Consider the following 15,507-nt stretch of genomic DNA (forward strand, 5'->3'; position numbering starts at 1 on the left):
TCCATGTGACACTGTGAACTTTATTGCAGACAGTGGGAAAGAAGGAGAAGGTATGTGAATGACAAACGGGTAGACAGTTCACACATCAAAGTGATTGAAAACATATAGCAATGGTGGTTACATAGCGACTCAGCAGGCTGAATATTGGCTCCCCATGGTGTCCATGTCCTGATCCCTGGGCCCTGCAACCACATCCTGTTTTAACTCAGTGGGGTCTATGTAATCACAAAGGTCCTCATAGTGAAGAAGGCCAGGTGAAGACAGAGGAGAGAGATATTTGAAGACACTGCTGGTTTTGAATATGGCGGGGGCTCCAGGAGCCAAGGAATGCAAGGAATGCAGTTCTAGATGCTGGAAAGGCAAAGAGGTTTTCTCTCCTAGTGGTCTGGAGGTAGGGTGACCCTGCCAACACCTTGGTTGTGGTCCAGCAAAGCTATTTCAGACTTGTGGCTCCAGAACCGTAAGAGAATAAATTTGCATTGTTTTAAGTCTCTATGACTGAGGGAAATTATTATAGCAGCAAAGGAAACTAATATAGGGACAGGCAGGCAAGCAGAAGGGAAAAAGACAAGGATAGAACAGACAGGCTGGAGGACAGGCAGGTGATGAGGAAATTGATGACAGTCATAGATGCAGGTGAGTCAGAGACAGACAGACACACAGGTAGGGAGCCTGGAGAAAATGAGAGAGAGAAGGGCCACAGGTTAATGGGCAGGCTGGCAGGTGGCAGAGAGAAAGCGGGAAGTGGGCAGGTAGGTAGGGGCAGGAGAGAGCGACAGAAACACAGGACGGCTGCAGGGGCCCCTCAGAGCCCACCCTTGCCCCACAAGAGTTAGAGGAGCTTCCTGAGATGCAGGTGGATCCCATTCTTGGACTTCAACACAATTCTTGGAACGGGAACAGGGACCCTGGAGGGATCTGGTGCCAGCTCAAAGCGAAGTAGGGTCAGGGCCACTGCCACCTTCAGCTCGTTCATGGCAAACTGCTTCCCGATGCAGTTCCTGGGCCAGGGAGGGGAAGCAAAGTGAGAAGTGGCCTCAAGTTTGTTCTGAGTTCGACAGTCATTGTCCACTGAGCCCCAGCCAGGAACAGGGCGTTCAGGGCTTTTCTGCATTTGATCCAGCCCTGATCCTATCCATACATGGTATACACACCTCTACCCCAAGCCTGGTTCACACCCTCCCCCTGACCTCTGACAAAGCCTACCTCTCTCCCAGGACTAGCTCCCAGGTGCTAACTCTGCTCTCAGCGGGCCTGAAATCCTGGTAGGTGAGGGTCAGTGCTGTAGGCCACCAGTCAAGTCAAGTGAATCACTAAAAAAGTTAATTATTAGTTTGTTCACTCCCTCCACAACCATCATGGCAGAGTTAGTTGTTCCCTTTATCTCTCCCCTCTAAGTTACAACCAGTCATATATCCATTGAGCCCAAAAGGACTCCCTGCACAGCACAGCAGAATGCCTGAGAGATCCATGGATCCGTATATCTGAAGTTGGGTGGACTGGACATCCGGGAAGCAGTGAAACTATGGGAGCATCAGAGGCCCAGTGGCTCTGATCCAAAATGCAGATCCTCACACTGGCAGGTGTGCTGGTGACTACAGGCTGTAGTGGCAAACACGGCATTTGTAGCTTAGCCCTTGTCCCGCCCCCCAGCAGTGTCAAGTGGCACACATGTCCTGAGGATTCAGGACAGAGCAGAGCCTGTGACCCAGCCTCCTACCCATCTCCCAGCAGTGGCTCCAGTCTTTCCAGCAGTGGGAGCAGCATCCAAAATGTGAATTTCCCCAGTAGGGGCAGGGTGCCCTGACATGAGGTTTTAAAGTACACTAGCACAGGTCAATGGCCAGAGGCTACTGGATCAGCAACAACATTTGTGGCTTAGCCCCTGCCTCTCCCCCACTAGTGGCAGGTGACGTCCATGACTTGAGGCTTCAGGTACCACAGCAGAACCCATGACCCAGCCTCCATTGATGGTACCCCCAACACTGGCTATACCAGGAGTGGAGGCTGCATACAAGAACCCAGGCCGCTGGCAGCCACATTGAACCTGTGAATCCAGCACCCTTGGCAGCAGTGCTGCCAGCACCTTCAGATGACAAAGGAGCAGCAGTGCATGTGGTGCATGGGCAGCAGCACCCAAGGAGAACTCACAGAGAGCTAGTGGGGGAACACAAGACCCAGGAAACCCTGGAAGCAGCAGAATTGCTCACAGCCTGGTTATCCTGGTGGTGACACATGAGACTGCAGTGACATCATAAGCAGCAAGGCACCAGAAACCTCAGGGGCACAAGCAGTAGAAGGAGGGCATAGATGATGCCTCTAGCAGTAGTTGAGGGTGGAACGTGTAGGCTTTCAAATACAACCCACAACACAGTACCAAAGCAATCAAAGCCATACCAAAATAAGAAAGGTGGTTACTACCACAAATACACAAGCAGAGGATCAATTTACCAAACACCATGAAGAACTATAGTAACACGGCAGAAGGGAAGCAGAATGACCGCTTTCCAGAAACCAAACTTGAAGTCACAGCATATTACAATCTGATTAACAGAGATTCAAAATAATTGTCATAAAGAAACTTGAGTTACAAGAAATCTCAGAAAGACAGTTCAATGGGCTCAGGAAAAAAATTAATGAACAGAAGGAGAACTTCACCAAAGAGAAACTCTAAAAAAAATAAAGAAAAAACAAACAGAAATTCTGCAGATGAAGAAAATTATTAATGAGAGGAAAAATAAAGTAGAAAGCATTAAAAATAAAGCAGATTATATGGAAGAGAGAATTAGTGAGCTTGAAGGTCGGAATCTAGAAATGATTCATGTGGAGGAGGAGAGAGAACTAAGATTTTTTTAAAATGTAGAAATTTTACAAAAAATATCCAAGTGAATTAGAACAAGTAACAGAAGGATGATTGGTAGCTGAGAAGGAGAAAAGAAGGGGAAATGAGCAGAGAGTTTACTCAAAGAAACAATAGCTGAGAACTTCTCAAACCTGGGGAAAGAACTGGATGTACAAGTACATGAAGTTAATAGAACTCCTAATTACCTCAATGCAAAAAGACCTTCTCCAAGGCCTATTATATTAAAAATGTCAAAATTCAATGACAAAGAAAAAATGCTAATGGTAGCAAGAGAGAAGAAAAATAACCTACAAAGGAATTCTCGTCAGCCTTTCAGTGGATGTCTCAGCAGAAACCCCACAGGCTAGGAGAGAGTGTAATGATATATTAAAAATTGAAAGAAAAAAGCTATCAGCCAAGAATACTCTATCCAGTGAAGTTATCCTTCAGATATGAAGGAGAAATAAAAGGTTTCCCAGACAAACAAAACCTGGAGGACTTCACTGTCCCTGGACCTGCCTTACAAGACATGTTGAAAGGAGACCTTCTACCTGAAACAAGGGGGCATAAGTTTATAAAGCTTTGAGGAAGGAGATAAATAAATAGACAGAATCAGAAAATTGCCGCTCTATATCAGAATAGGTTAGTAAAATCTTAATTATTACATGAAAAATAAAGGGAAAAAGGCATCAAAAATATAACCATTTCAATTTGGTCACAAACTCACGACACAAAAAAGAGTAATTTGTGACAACAAAAACAGGGAAGGGGAAGAGGAAAAGGATGGAACCTGCATAGGCTAATGCAGATAAGAGGTTATCAGAAAAATGACTATGTCATCTGTGAGATTATTTATACAAACCTCATGGTAACCACAAAAAAAAAAAAAATCAAAGCAGAGTCACAAATCATAAATAAAGAGGAAACTGAGAAAACCACCCAACTGAGATGGTAGTCAGAAATGCAAGGAAAAAGAAACAATGGCAATATAGAACACCCAGAAAACAAAAGATAAAATGGCAGTATTAAGCCTCCATATATCAATAATGACTCTAAATGTAAATGGATTGGATTCACCAATAAAAAGAGACAGAGTAGCTGGATGGATTAAAAAACAAAACCCAACAATATGCTGCCTCCAGGAGATCCATCTCAGCTCCAAAGACAAACATATGCTCAGAGTGAAAGGATGGAAAATGATACTCCAAGCAAATGGCAAGCAAAAGAATGTAGGGGTAGCCATACTTATATCAGACAAAAGAGACTTTGAGACAAAAAAGATAACAAAAGACAAAGGTGGGCACTATATAATGCTAAAAGGGACATTCCATGCAAAGACATAACACTTATTAATATATATGCACCTAACACAGACACACCAAAGTATATAAAGCAACTTTTAACAGATCTAAGGGAGAAACTGACAGCAAAACCATAACAGTAAGGGACTTTAACACCCCAGCTATATCAAAGGGTAGATCATCCAGAGAGAAATTCAACAAGGAAACGGTGGGCTTAAATGAAACAATAGACAAGGTGGACTTAATATATACTATATAGAGAGAACATTCCATCCAAAAACAGAGAAATACACTTTCTTCTCAAGTGCACATGGAACGCTCTCAAAGACAGACCATATGTTGGGAAACAAAGCAAGCCTCAATAAATTTAAGAAGATTGAAATCATATCAAGCATCTTTTCCAACCACAGTGCTATGAAACTAGAAATCAACTACAAGATAAAAGCTTGGAAAGGCACAAATATGTGGAGTTTAAGCAACATGCTACTTAACAACCAGTGGATAAATGAAGAAATCAAAGTAGAAATCAAAAAGTACCTGCAGACGAATGAAAATATAAAGACAACATACCAAAACTTATGAGATGGAGAATAAGTGGTATTAAGAGGGAAGTTTATAGCAATACAGCACTTCTTCAAGAAACAACAAAAATCTTGAACAATCTAACACTATGTGTAAAAGAACTAGAAAAAGAAGAACAAGGCTCAAAGTAAGTAGAAGGAAGGAAATAACAAAAATCAGAGCAGAAATTAATGAAATAGGGACTAAAAGAATAACAGAGAAGATCAATGAAACTACAAGCCAGTTCTTTGAGAGACAAAGAAAATTGACACACCATTTGCTAGACACTGAAAAAAGGAGAGAATTCTCAAATAAAATCAGAAAAGAAAGAGGAGAAATTCCTATAGACGCTGCAGAAATACAAAGGATTATAAGAGAATAATATGAAAAGCTATATGCTAACAAATTGGATAACCTAGACAAAATGGATAAATTCTTAGAATTGTGCAACCTCTCAAAACTGAATCGAGGAAATAGAGAATCTGAATAGATCAATCACAAGTAAAGACACTGAAAGAATAATCAAAAACCTCTCAAAAACAAAAGTCCAAGAGAAGATGGTTTCTGTGATGAACTGTACCAGATATTCAGAGATTTAAAACCAATCCTTCTCAAGCTCTTCTGAAAAATTGAAGTCATTTTATGAGACCAACATTGCCATGATACCAAAACCAGACAAGGACCACAGAAAAAAGGAAAATTACAGGACAATATTGCTGATGAACATAGATGCAAAAATCTTCAACAAGATATCAGCAAATGGAATACAATGAGACATTAAAAAGATCACACTTCATGATCAAATGGGATTTTTTCCAGGGATGCAGAGATGGTTCAACATCCACAAATCAATCAATGTGATACACCACATTAACAAAATGAGTAATAAAAATCACATGATCGTGTCAAATGATGCATTTTCTCAAGCATTGACAAGATCCAATATTAATTTATTGTAAAAACTCTCAATAAAATGGGTATAGAAGGAAAGTACCTCAACATAATAAAGGCCATATGTGACAAACCCACAGCCAACATCATACTCAATGGTGAAAAACTGAAAGCTATTTCTCTGAGAACAGGAATAAGACAAAGATACACACTCTTATTACTCTTATTCAACTTAGTTCTGGAAGTTTTAGCCAGAGCAATTGGGCAAGAAAAAAGAAATAAAAGGCATCTAAATTGGAAAGGAAGAAGTGAAACTGTCACTATTTGCAGATGACATGATTCTATATATAGAAGACCCTAAAGAATCCACCAGAAAATTATTAGAAGTAATTAATGAACACAGTAAAGTTTCAGGGTACAAAATCAACATACAAAAATCAGTTGCATTTCTATACACTAATAATGAACTAGCAGAAATAGAAATCAAGAATACAATCCCATTTACAACTGCAACAAAAAGAATAAAATACATAGGAATAAATTTAACCAAGAAGATGAAAGACCTATACACTGAAAACTGTAAGACATTATTGAAAGAAATCAAAGAAGACATAAAGAAATGGAATGATATTCTGTGTTCATGGATTGGCGGAATAAGCATAGTTAAAATGTCCATATTACCTAAAGCGATCTATATAGTCAATGCAATCCCAATCAGAATTCCAATGACATTCTTCACAGAAATAGACCAAAAAATCTGAAAATTTGTGTGGAACAAGAAGGGACTCTGAAAAGCCAAAGCAATCCTGAGAAAAAAGAACAAACCTGGAGGTGTCACACTCCCTGAATTCAAAATATACTACAAAGCTATAGTAATCAAAACAGCAGGATACCCTTAGAAGAACAGACACAGAGATCAATGGGACAGAAGTCTTTTCAATTAAAGGTGTTGGGAAAACTGGACAGCCACATGCAAAAGAATGGCAGTAGATCATTATCTTAACACCATACACAAAAATTAACTCAAAATGGATTAAAGGCTTGAATGTAAGACCTGAAACCATAAAACTAGAAGTATACATAGGTAGTATGCTCTTTGACATTGGTCTTGGCAGTATGTTCTCAAACAGCATATTCACTCAGGCAAGTGAAACAAAAGAAAAAATAAACAAATGAGACTGCATCAAACTAAAAAGCTTCTGCACAGCAAGGGAAACCATCACAGAATGAAAAGATAACCCACCAACAAGGGGACAAAATATTTGCAAATCATATATTTGAGGAAGGGTTAATTTCCAAAATATATAAAGAACTCATACAACTCAAATGACAACAAAAACAACCCAGTCAAAAAATGGGCAGAGGACATGAACAGAAAATTTTCCAAAGAAGATATATGGATGACCAACAGATACATGAGAAGGTGCTCAACATCACTAATTATCAGGGACTCACACCTGTCAGAATGGCTATAATTAAGAAGACAAGAAATAACTAGTGTTGGAGAGGTTGTGGAGAAAAGGGAACCCTCATATACTGCTGGTGAGAATGCAAACTTGTGCAGCCACTATGGAGACAGGATGGAGATTTCTTAAAAAATTAAAAGTAGAAATACCATATGATCCATCTATTCCACTACTGGGTATTTATCCAAAGAATATGAAATTAATAATTCAAAAGAGCTTATGTACCCCTATGTTCATTGCAGCATTATTTACTATAGCTAAGACATGGAAGCAACCCAATTGCCCATCAATGGATGAATAGATAAGAAGTGGTGTATATACATACAATGGAATACTACCCAGCAATAAAAAAATAATATTGTGCCATTTGTGACAATGTGGATGGACCTTGAGCGTATTATGCCAGGCAATGTAAGTCAGACAGAGAAAGACAAATACCGTATGATTTCATTCATATGTGGAAGATAGACAAACACATGAATAAAGAGAGCAGATTAGTAGTTACCAAAGGGGAAGGGGTCGGGGGAGGAAGAAAGGGGTAAACAGGCACGTATGTGTATGCGGTGACAGATAAAACCAGACTATTGGTGGTGAACACAGTGCAGCCTACACAGAAACTGAAATATAATAACGTGTACGTGACATTTACACAATGTTATAAGCCAATATAATCTCAATAAAATAATTTTTAATCAGTTAATCATTAGTTTGCTCACCCCCTCCACAAGCAGTTTCTGGCTTCACAATGTGGAGGCCGGGTTAGGTCATAGTAGGAGGAGGTAGGCCACACTCTCAGATGCTCACCATACAGGGGGACACACAGGGACATTGAGCCTCAGAGAGAGACTACCATGGAGTTGTGTAAGGACATCAGAAGGGCAACAGGGAAGCTTCCTGGGTTGTCCACAGGTTTGTGAACCTCAGCCTGTTGTACCATCTGCCTCCCAATTAGTGGTCCAGACTCCTGCCTCCCCCTCATCCTCTCAGTCAACCAGCTTCTGTAGCCTTCCAATCTAGTTCCAGAAATGTCCCCCTTGCCATCCCTCAGTCTCCTCACCTGGGCTTTTCTGTCTGTCTGCCTCTCCTCCCTCTACACCGAAGCAATGGCCCAGCTCAGACGCTCCTAAGCCTCCATCACGGGAAGGACATGTCCAAATGCCTCAGCTGGCACCAAAACTCTAGATGGGTTGTTGCCTCACTCGCCTCTTACCTGTCCAGCTCCACTTCCTAGCTCATCTCATGTTGAGATCGCCGAGATCGCCTCCCTCCACTTCTGCCTGCCACATGCTCAAGGCTAAGACCAATGACAGCCTGCACTTACCCCTCTGCTGGCTCTACCTCTTCCTTTCCGGACCCCCAAGGCACCATTAGTGTTTTACTCAATGACACATCACCGTCCTGTGCCCAGGACAGTGCCAGGAACATGGAGCATCCAACAATCTGCTCAATGAGTGAATGAGTGACTGAAAGAATGAGTGAATGAATGAATGATGTGTGTCTTGAGTAGAGGTATTTGCTTCTTTACTGTGAACTCTCGGAGGCAGGGACAGTATCTTTCATCTCTGTGTTCCCATCTCCCAGCACAGGACTTGGCAAACAGAGGCAGGCTTAGTACATAGTTTTATAATTGAATCCAAAAGGGAAAAAACCCAGAATGGCGTAAAATAAAAGTAGACGTTAGTTCTAACCTAGGAATTGAGCTGTCTAATACTCTCCTGTCCTCTGGTGGCAGCCACAGCCTGCAGTCCAAGTCTGTGATGAAGGACCCAGTTTTGGGAGAAACCAAGTGCTAGAGCCAATTTCTGGAAGCACAATTTGCTTAAAGCCTGTTTTGTGAAAGTTGATTCACCATTTGAAGAATTTATAGAATTATGGATTCAGAAAAATCTTGTTTCTAGTAACTACTTACAATGTTTGTGGAAGTTCCTGTTTCACAGGACGATTTCAGCAGCCCTGGAGGATTTTCACAGCAGCCGCTCTGGAGTGGACTCGTCCAGCTCAACAGCTGTCTCGAGTGTGCTTTAGATTTTACACACCAGGAAGCTTTCGAAGGCGTGTGTCATACACGGAATAGTGGATCTTCTCTCAAAAGCAATTGATTGTCCTCATGTTTTTTTTGCCAACGTTGGACTGTAGAGACTCTGGGACTATAGTGTATATATTCCATGTCACATAAAGGTTTTTGCCAATTGGAAGAGTTGTCATGGTTATGTGAATGTTAATATACGGTCAAATTTTATTGGGATAGACTGCAAAAATAGAGAAGACACACACTGGTGTGAAACCTTCTCCCAATGGCTACTGTAACCTTCCATGTATATGGCTGACCAGTTAGGACAGGGAAGGCCTGGAAATCAAGATGCATGCAAACATCACTGAGGCAGTGAGTAGCAGATTGGGGAATTAAGGAGAAAAGGCCCTGGGCTGGACTGCGAATGTGGGAAGAGAGAAACGACCTGTTAAGATTACTGACAATTGAGGAAAGCAACCATCTGAAGTTTAATTTTCTTCTTCTTCTTTTTTTTTTTTTTGTGAGGAATATTGGCCCTGAGCTAACATCTGTTGCCAATCCTTCTCTTTTTGATGGAGGAAGATTGTCGCTGAGCTCATATCTGTGCCAATATTCCTCTATTTTATGTGGGATGCTGCCACAGTGTGGCTCAATGAGTGGTGCTAGGTCTGCACCTGGGATCCGAACTCGCAAACCCTGGGCTGCCAAAGCAGAGCACACGAACTTAACCACTACACCATGGGGCCGGCCCCTGAAGTTTAATTTTTATGGAAAATTGTAATTCTGAAAAGTCATAATCCTAAAGTGTGGAGAACACTGAGTACACTGAACTTTGGAACAGCTGCTATCACTGATCGTAGCTGGCCATCGGAAAAGTCAGTGGGTCAAAGTCCCCGTGGCATGCCCTGAAATGTTACCTTTCTTGTGTACAAAGAGACACATGCCTCCTTCTCCACACACTGACATACAAGGGCATGTAGACTCAAATATAAACATGGGAGGTCACAAACATTGAGTGGGCACCCAGTGACACTCCCCCACCCCCAGACCAAATACGGAAAATCTCACCTTGATCCTCCTGAAAAGGGCAGGAAAGCGTGGCTGTGTTGAGAAGAACCTGGTGCAAACCGGAAAGGATCAAACACCTGCAGAGAGCACCAGGACCAGGCAGGTGGAGTCAAGTCCTTCCTTCCACCCACGAGGGGACATGAGTCTCAGAGTTTGGAGTGAGAGGAAGTATTGGTCTTGAAAGATCATCCCATACCCTTCTCCCATGGCCATCATACCTCTGGGTTTGGCCACACTTTCGGATTGTGGTGAAGGGCATAAAAGGAGAGCATGACCATGATTCCTGTGGGGCAGGAGGAGAAGAGAGAACACTGATCATACTCATGGGGAAGAGCACTGTCCCTCTGCTGGCAGGGAGCATGTACATGCAGGAAAGACTTGGGAGCTACAATTCCCATCACTCTGAGTGGAATGATCCTGACGTAAGAGAGGTGGGGTGGACATGGCAAAGCTCATGGAGATAACCATGATCCAGGATTGAGAAGCAAGAAAGAATTGGAGGCTTACTTTTTGTTTCAACTCAAGTGAAAACTCATATGTATCAGATACCATCCATGAGCCCTTGGGGAATATGCATTAACTGATTTAATTCTCACAACCCTCTAAGGAAGGCTCTCATGTCCCCATTGTTAAAACAAGGCACCTGAGTCTCAGAGAGACTGAAGGACTTGACTATGATCACACGGCCAAGATGTGTCAGGGCTAGGATTCAACCCAATGGAGGTGAGCCAAAGGATGACCTCCAACAGGCAGAGGTCTCAGATCTGGTCATCAGCTGCTTTCTGCCAACAACCTGAGGGATCCTCAAAGACTGGACCATCTGATCCATGACGATGGATTACCTAATCTCCTTCATTTGATGAGACCCCATAAGAAAAGAACTACATCTCCCTCTACCCCTGTCTGATTATCTCTCCAGCCCTCAGATCTCAGGGAATTATAATTTTATGGCTACTTCCCGAGCCCACATTCAGAGGCTAGCATTTGTTTATTGAGCTTTTGCTGGGTTAAAGTTCTGTGCCTAGTATTTCACACACCTCATCCTAACTACAAAGTAAGTATTGATTTTCTTGAGGGGAAAACAAGAACCAGAGAGGTTCAGAACTGCTCTAGGACACGTGTATTTCTGATCCTCCTTGTGTTCTTCAGGGCTCAGGTTAGTGAGTGTGATGAAGCTCATACCTCTGGGTAGGGAGCGTCCATCAGGGAAGGTGATGGGTTTGCTGAGCTGTCTGCCAATGCCTGGTACTGGTGGATAGAGTCGCAGTGCCTCCTTGATACACATGGTGGTGTAGGGCATCTGGTCCAGGTGGTCCCTGAAACCGAAGCTTATTCTGAAGGGAGGGCAGGGTCTGGGCAGACCAGGGGCTTCTCTAGCTGAGTGGGCAGGGCTCTCCCATTTCTTGAGCACTCACCAGCTGATGGAGGTGCCATCCCCCAGGAGGCCCTGGATCTCCTCCCGGCACTTCTGCTGATGCTCGGGGTGCATAGCCAGAGCATAGAGAATCCAGGAGATGCCACTGGCTGTGGTGTCGTGGCCCTCGAACATGAACGTGTCCACCTCGGCACGGAGGTCCTTGTCAGACAAGCTGCTCCCATTCTCCATCTGAGGAAGGCATGGTGAGAGTACAGCATTTGCCCCATGTTCTGCACTCCTGGGCAAAGCCTCAGGCCTCTCCTACACACACTCACTCTGGCAAAGAGGAGGATGTCCAGGAAATCCAAGTGCCTCTTCTTTCTGACCTTCTCCAGCTCTCCCTCCTTCTGCAGCTGAGCCTTCCTCAACTTGATCACTTGTTCTGTCCCAAAAAAGTGTTTCCCAGGTAGAGCTGAGAGGTCTGGGTGCCCAGATACAGCAACCCACAGTAGCCCCATCTTCCCCCTGCCCCAATCTGGGTGCCTGGTGGATAAGGATGAGTGTGGGAGTGGGTGCACACATTAGGGGTGAGAGCCCTTGCACCATGTGATTGCAGGTCAAAAATCCCTTAAATAGCACAGCCCATAGATTCTCTGTTTGAATGCTGCTGGGAGGGAGTCTCATGTAACCATCAACCATGTGGTACAGAGTTCCTGGAACCCTAACATCATTGGGACAGTTCCCATCCTCTGCACCAGGGAAATACCCAGCATGAGTTTGTCCAAGCTCCTGAAGAGGAACATATGAGCCTGGCTCTACCTGAAGGGTCAGGGCCAGTCCCTTTGAGATGTGCCTGATGATGGAGGGGAGCAACCCATGGAGAAGAAGCCGAAACCTGTGTGTTGATGGGCGAGCTTGCAGGCCCGGTGGTTCCACCTGCCTTCACGGGTCAGCCTATAGATGATGTCACTGTGGTAGAAGACATTTCTCAGGCGGACATAAAACAGATTGTTCAGATCCTCAACAGCATGGGTATAGGATTGGGAGTTCCTAAAGGGAGAGGATGCAGAAGAGAGTAGAGTGGAGGAAGGTCTCTGACCTGGAGGTGGAGTGGGGCTCTGGATGGAGGTTTCCTCAGTCAGTGGGGACAGGACGCTGATGCATGGGACATTGTTGTCTTCTGGCCCTCAAGACTCTTAGCCCCCTATAAATGGTGTGGGCAGCCAGGCTTCTACCTTAGCCAGAGATCAGGGATCCATGGTTGAGTCGCAGTTTGGTCTGGCTGGGATTTGAACTTGTCTAGAGCTGTGGGCAGAATCTTGCTTCATGTAGAGGTGAATATCTAAGTTGTCCCATTTGCTACTCAGGTAAGTCCACACCAGTGGGTAAGAAAGAAGACACAGCAGCTGAAGGGCAATCACTGACCTATCTGTCTGGATGCTGCCCTGGTGGCTGAAGGCACACTTCATGATGGTGTCCAGGGTCATCAAGGAGATGTGTCCAAAGATGTCCAGATGTGAGTCCTGGTTGATGAGCTCCTCCCATTTGTCCTGTGGTGAGAAGGGGACATTGACCCTACTCTGTCCCCCAGAAAACCTGTGATGACAAGGCCATGCGCTCTCTGTGTCTCTCCAGATATCTTGTTTGGAATCCCTCACTTTCAAGAACAGATGCATTAGAGCAAATTAAGACTGTAAAGCAAATGTTTGTCAAGTGAGGCATATTTCTCAGAAACTTTTATTATATATAATTAAACACGTTCTGTAGCAATAGTCTGAATTGGTTTTGAGGTTTTAGGAACAAGTTATCATTATAATCACCTTTTAGCAGCCAGAAAGCATTGTTTTTCAGGGGACAAAGGGGGAATCTTCTCTGTCCTGGGGCTGAGCTAGACCTGAGGGATAGGCGAAGTCCAACTGTAGGGAGCAAACCTGTCAAGCCAAGAAAAATCCTAAGGGGAGACTACTGGGGCTCCTAAGGAAGGGACATCAGGGGCTTCAATTCCTTTCATTCCTCAAATGTTAACTGAGCACAGCTGGTGAGAAATCAGAGTCCTGATCAGAGGTATGGTTATGGCAGGTCCTGGCTCTGAGAGTGTAGATTTTGTCTCCATTTCCATCCATGGAGTAGCTTGGCTCAAATGCATCAAGAAGCCCTGGGACCCTGGCCAGAGCCCACCTGAGTGACATCCTGGCATGTCCACCTTGCCAGTTAAGCTGCCATTGCTTAGGTAAGTCAGGGTCAGCTTGTCCTGCTGTCAAGGGGAGTAACACTTGCTCTAGTCGACTGTGCTGAAGACGTGGAGGTGAAAGGAGAGTGGACTCTGTATCTACTATGGCCCGCCTTTTCATTGGCTATAAAGGAAGTGTGGATCCAAGATGATACCTGGTTACCATCCTTTCCTATACACTTTTGGGGAGCCCTGTCTCATAGCATTATTCTGGGTGCCTCTACTTGATGGATGTCTTAGGGACATTGTGTCTGGACTGGCCTCTGTGAGTTGTGCTATGTGTGAACATGTGCAGGTGAGAGAGGGATAGACTTACCAGCATCACTCGGACAGAGTTGGCCATGAGCCCTACGTAGGGCTTCAGGATGTCATAGTGGAAGGCTGGGGTCAGCATCCGCCGGTGCTGGAACCATGTCTGCCCATTTAACAGAAGCAAACCATACCCTGGACCAGAGATAGGGGTATGTGGGAGTGAGAGACTGGATCAGAGTGACGACTGAGGACAACTTAGAAGGAACCAAGGGTGCTAGAATAAGGCCCATCATGGGGAAAGGCAGGAAAGGTAATACATTTAAGGATTGAGAATTTCCCCAAATGAGGGGTACATAGGAAGTGATTATGACAGCTGTGAGATAAAGGTTGAAAAAGAGTAGAGGGCAGGCCAGAGAAGGATTTGAATTAGTCAGGCTGAGATCATTTGTGAGGACTGAGAAGTGATGTGGAAGAAGCCAAGCTTCAGGAGGGCTTCACTGCCATTACAAAGGGGGAGGGTCTTGTTACAAGAAGAGAAATGAGGCTTGATCCAGAGATGAGGATGGTGACATGGGAGCCAGGCACCTGTTGCTCTCTATGAGCCCAATAGAGAGCTCTTGGCAAACCAAGCTGGCAGGTGGACCACAGTCCTAATCAGACGTACTTACCAATCCAGGGAGCCATGAATTTGTAGATACCAAGAGACTTTGGGTCTGAAAGGTAAGGAAGGACGTTACAGGAAGCTGCAGGGGACCAAACAAGACCAACAGCTCTCAGGAGGCAGCTGGAGTCCAGACCATGGGCTGTGATCCCTTTCCAATGATTATCAACTGCCAGTTTGTCTTAACCCACTGCCCAACTGCCTCCCCTCCTTGACTCTCTGTCCTGATAGTCACTGTGGGCTCAGGAAGGCAGACGCAATGTCCCAGCAGCAGGGAGCCCAGAGGACTAGGATGTTGAATCTGCAAGAAACACTAGCTCTGTCCTCAGTGCCAAAGAAAACACAGAAGACTGGTTTTCCTGCAATTGGTGGTGGCTTAGCCATCCTATGAACCAGGACAGACAACAATTGGAGATGCCAAACCCAAATCAGTGCACAAAGAAAATTGTCTTTCATTCTGGGGCAATTTGCATAACAGATCATCTCTATCTGGTTAAAAAGGAAAGAAAAAAAGAAAATAAAAAATAAATTCAGTCCCACACAGCTCTTTAAGCCTTCAGTTTATGTAAACAGTGTTGGCCTTAGGCTGGCTTGTGTGCCAGAAGGATGGATGAAAGAGTCAGGCTGAACTACCAGTCTCTTCTGGAATTTCATAGACCCAGGGGCATGTACCCGAGAGGGAAAAGTTTCTCCAGCTGGGATGCGGGTTTTGCTCTCACCTGATCTCCCCAGGATCACCTTCATGTAGTCAGGGTCATAGACCAGTAGTTGGACACTTGTGCCCCCCAGCCAGCGAGGAGAGGCACACGGGAATTTCTCTACCCTTTTCAGAAGGTCTTGTAAGCCTTGGTCATTTCGTAACTGTAA

General features: G+C 44.3%; 1 protein-coding gene across 3 annotated transcripts in view; it reads right to left on the minus strand.

Moving 5' to 3' along the window:
* LOC106833867 (cytochrome P450 4A6-like) overlaps positions 1-15,507 on the minus strand; it is a 20,185-nt gene continuing 4,678 nt past the window's right edge. Inside the window, exons 2-13 of one of the 3 annotated variants that reach the window (XR_006527884.2) lie at positions 15,360-15,501; positions 14,648-14,692; positions 14,044-14,171; positions 12,923-13,047; positions 12,393-12,547; positions 11,833-11,939; positions 11,556-11,746; positions 11,323-11,456; positions 10,359-10,423; positions 10,141-10,217; positions 8,971-9,208; positions 1-1,001 (exon numbers count right to left, since the gene is read on the minus strand). Coding sequence is in view for 2 of the 3 variants with exons in the window: in XM_014845237.3 (XP_014700723.3) it covers positions 833-1,001; positions 10,141-10,217; positions 10,359-10,423; positions 11,323-11,456; positions 11,556-11,746; positions 11,833-11,939; positions 12,393-12,547; positions 12,923-13,047; positions 14,044-14,171; positions 14,648-14,692; positions 15,360-15,501 (1,338 nt within the window). In the remaining variant the exon portion in view is untranslated. Of the gene's footprint in view, positions 1,002-8,970; positions 9,209-10,140; positions 10,218-10,358; positions 10,424-11,322; positions 11,512-11,555; positions 11,747-11,832; positions 11,940-12,392; positions 12,548-12,922; positions 13,048-14,043; positions 14,172-14,647; positions 14,693-15,359; positions 15,502-15,507 lie in introns of all 3 variants that reach the window. The other 2 variants (XM_014845237.3, XM_044770736.2) reach the window with 2 other exon arrangements.

This window comes from Equus asinus, chromosome 5 (genome assembly GCF_041296235.1).
Source record: "Equus asinus isolate D_3611 breed Donkey chromosome 5, EquAss-T2T_v2, whole genome shotgun sequence".
Classification (NCBI taxonomy): domain Eukaryota; kingdom Metazoa; phylum Chordata; class Mammalia; order Perissodactyla; family Equidae; genus Equus; species Equus asinus.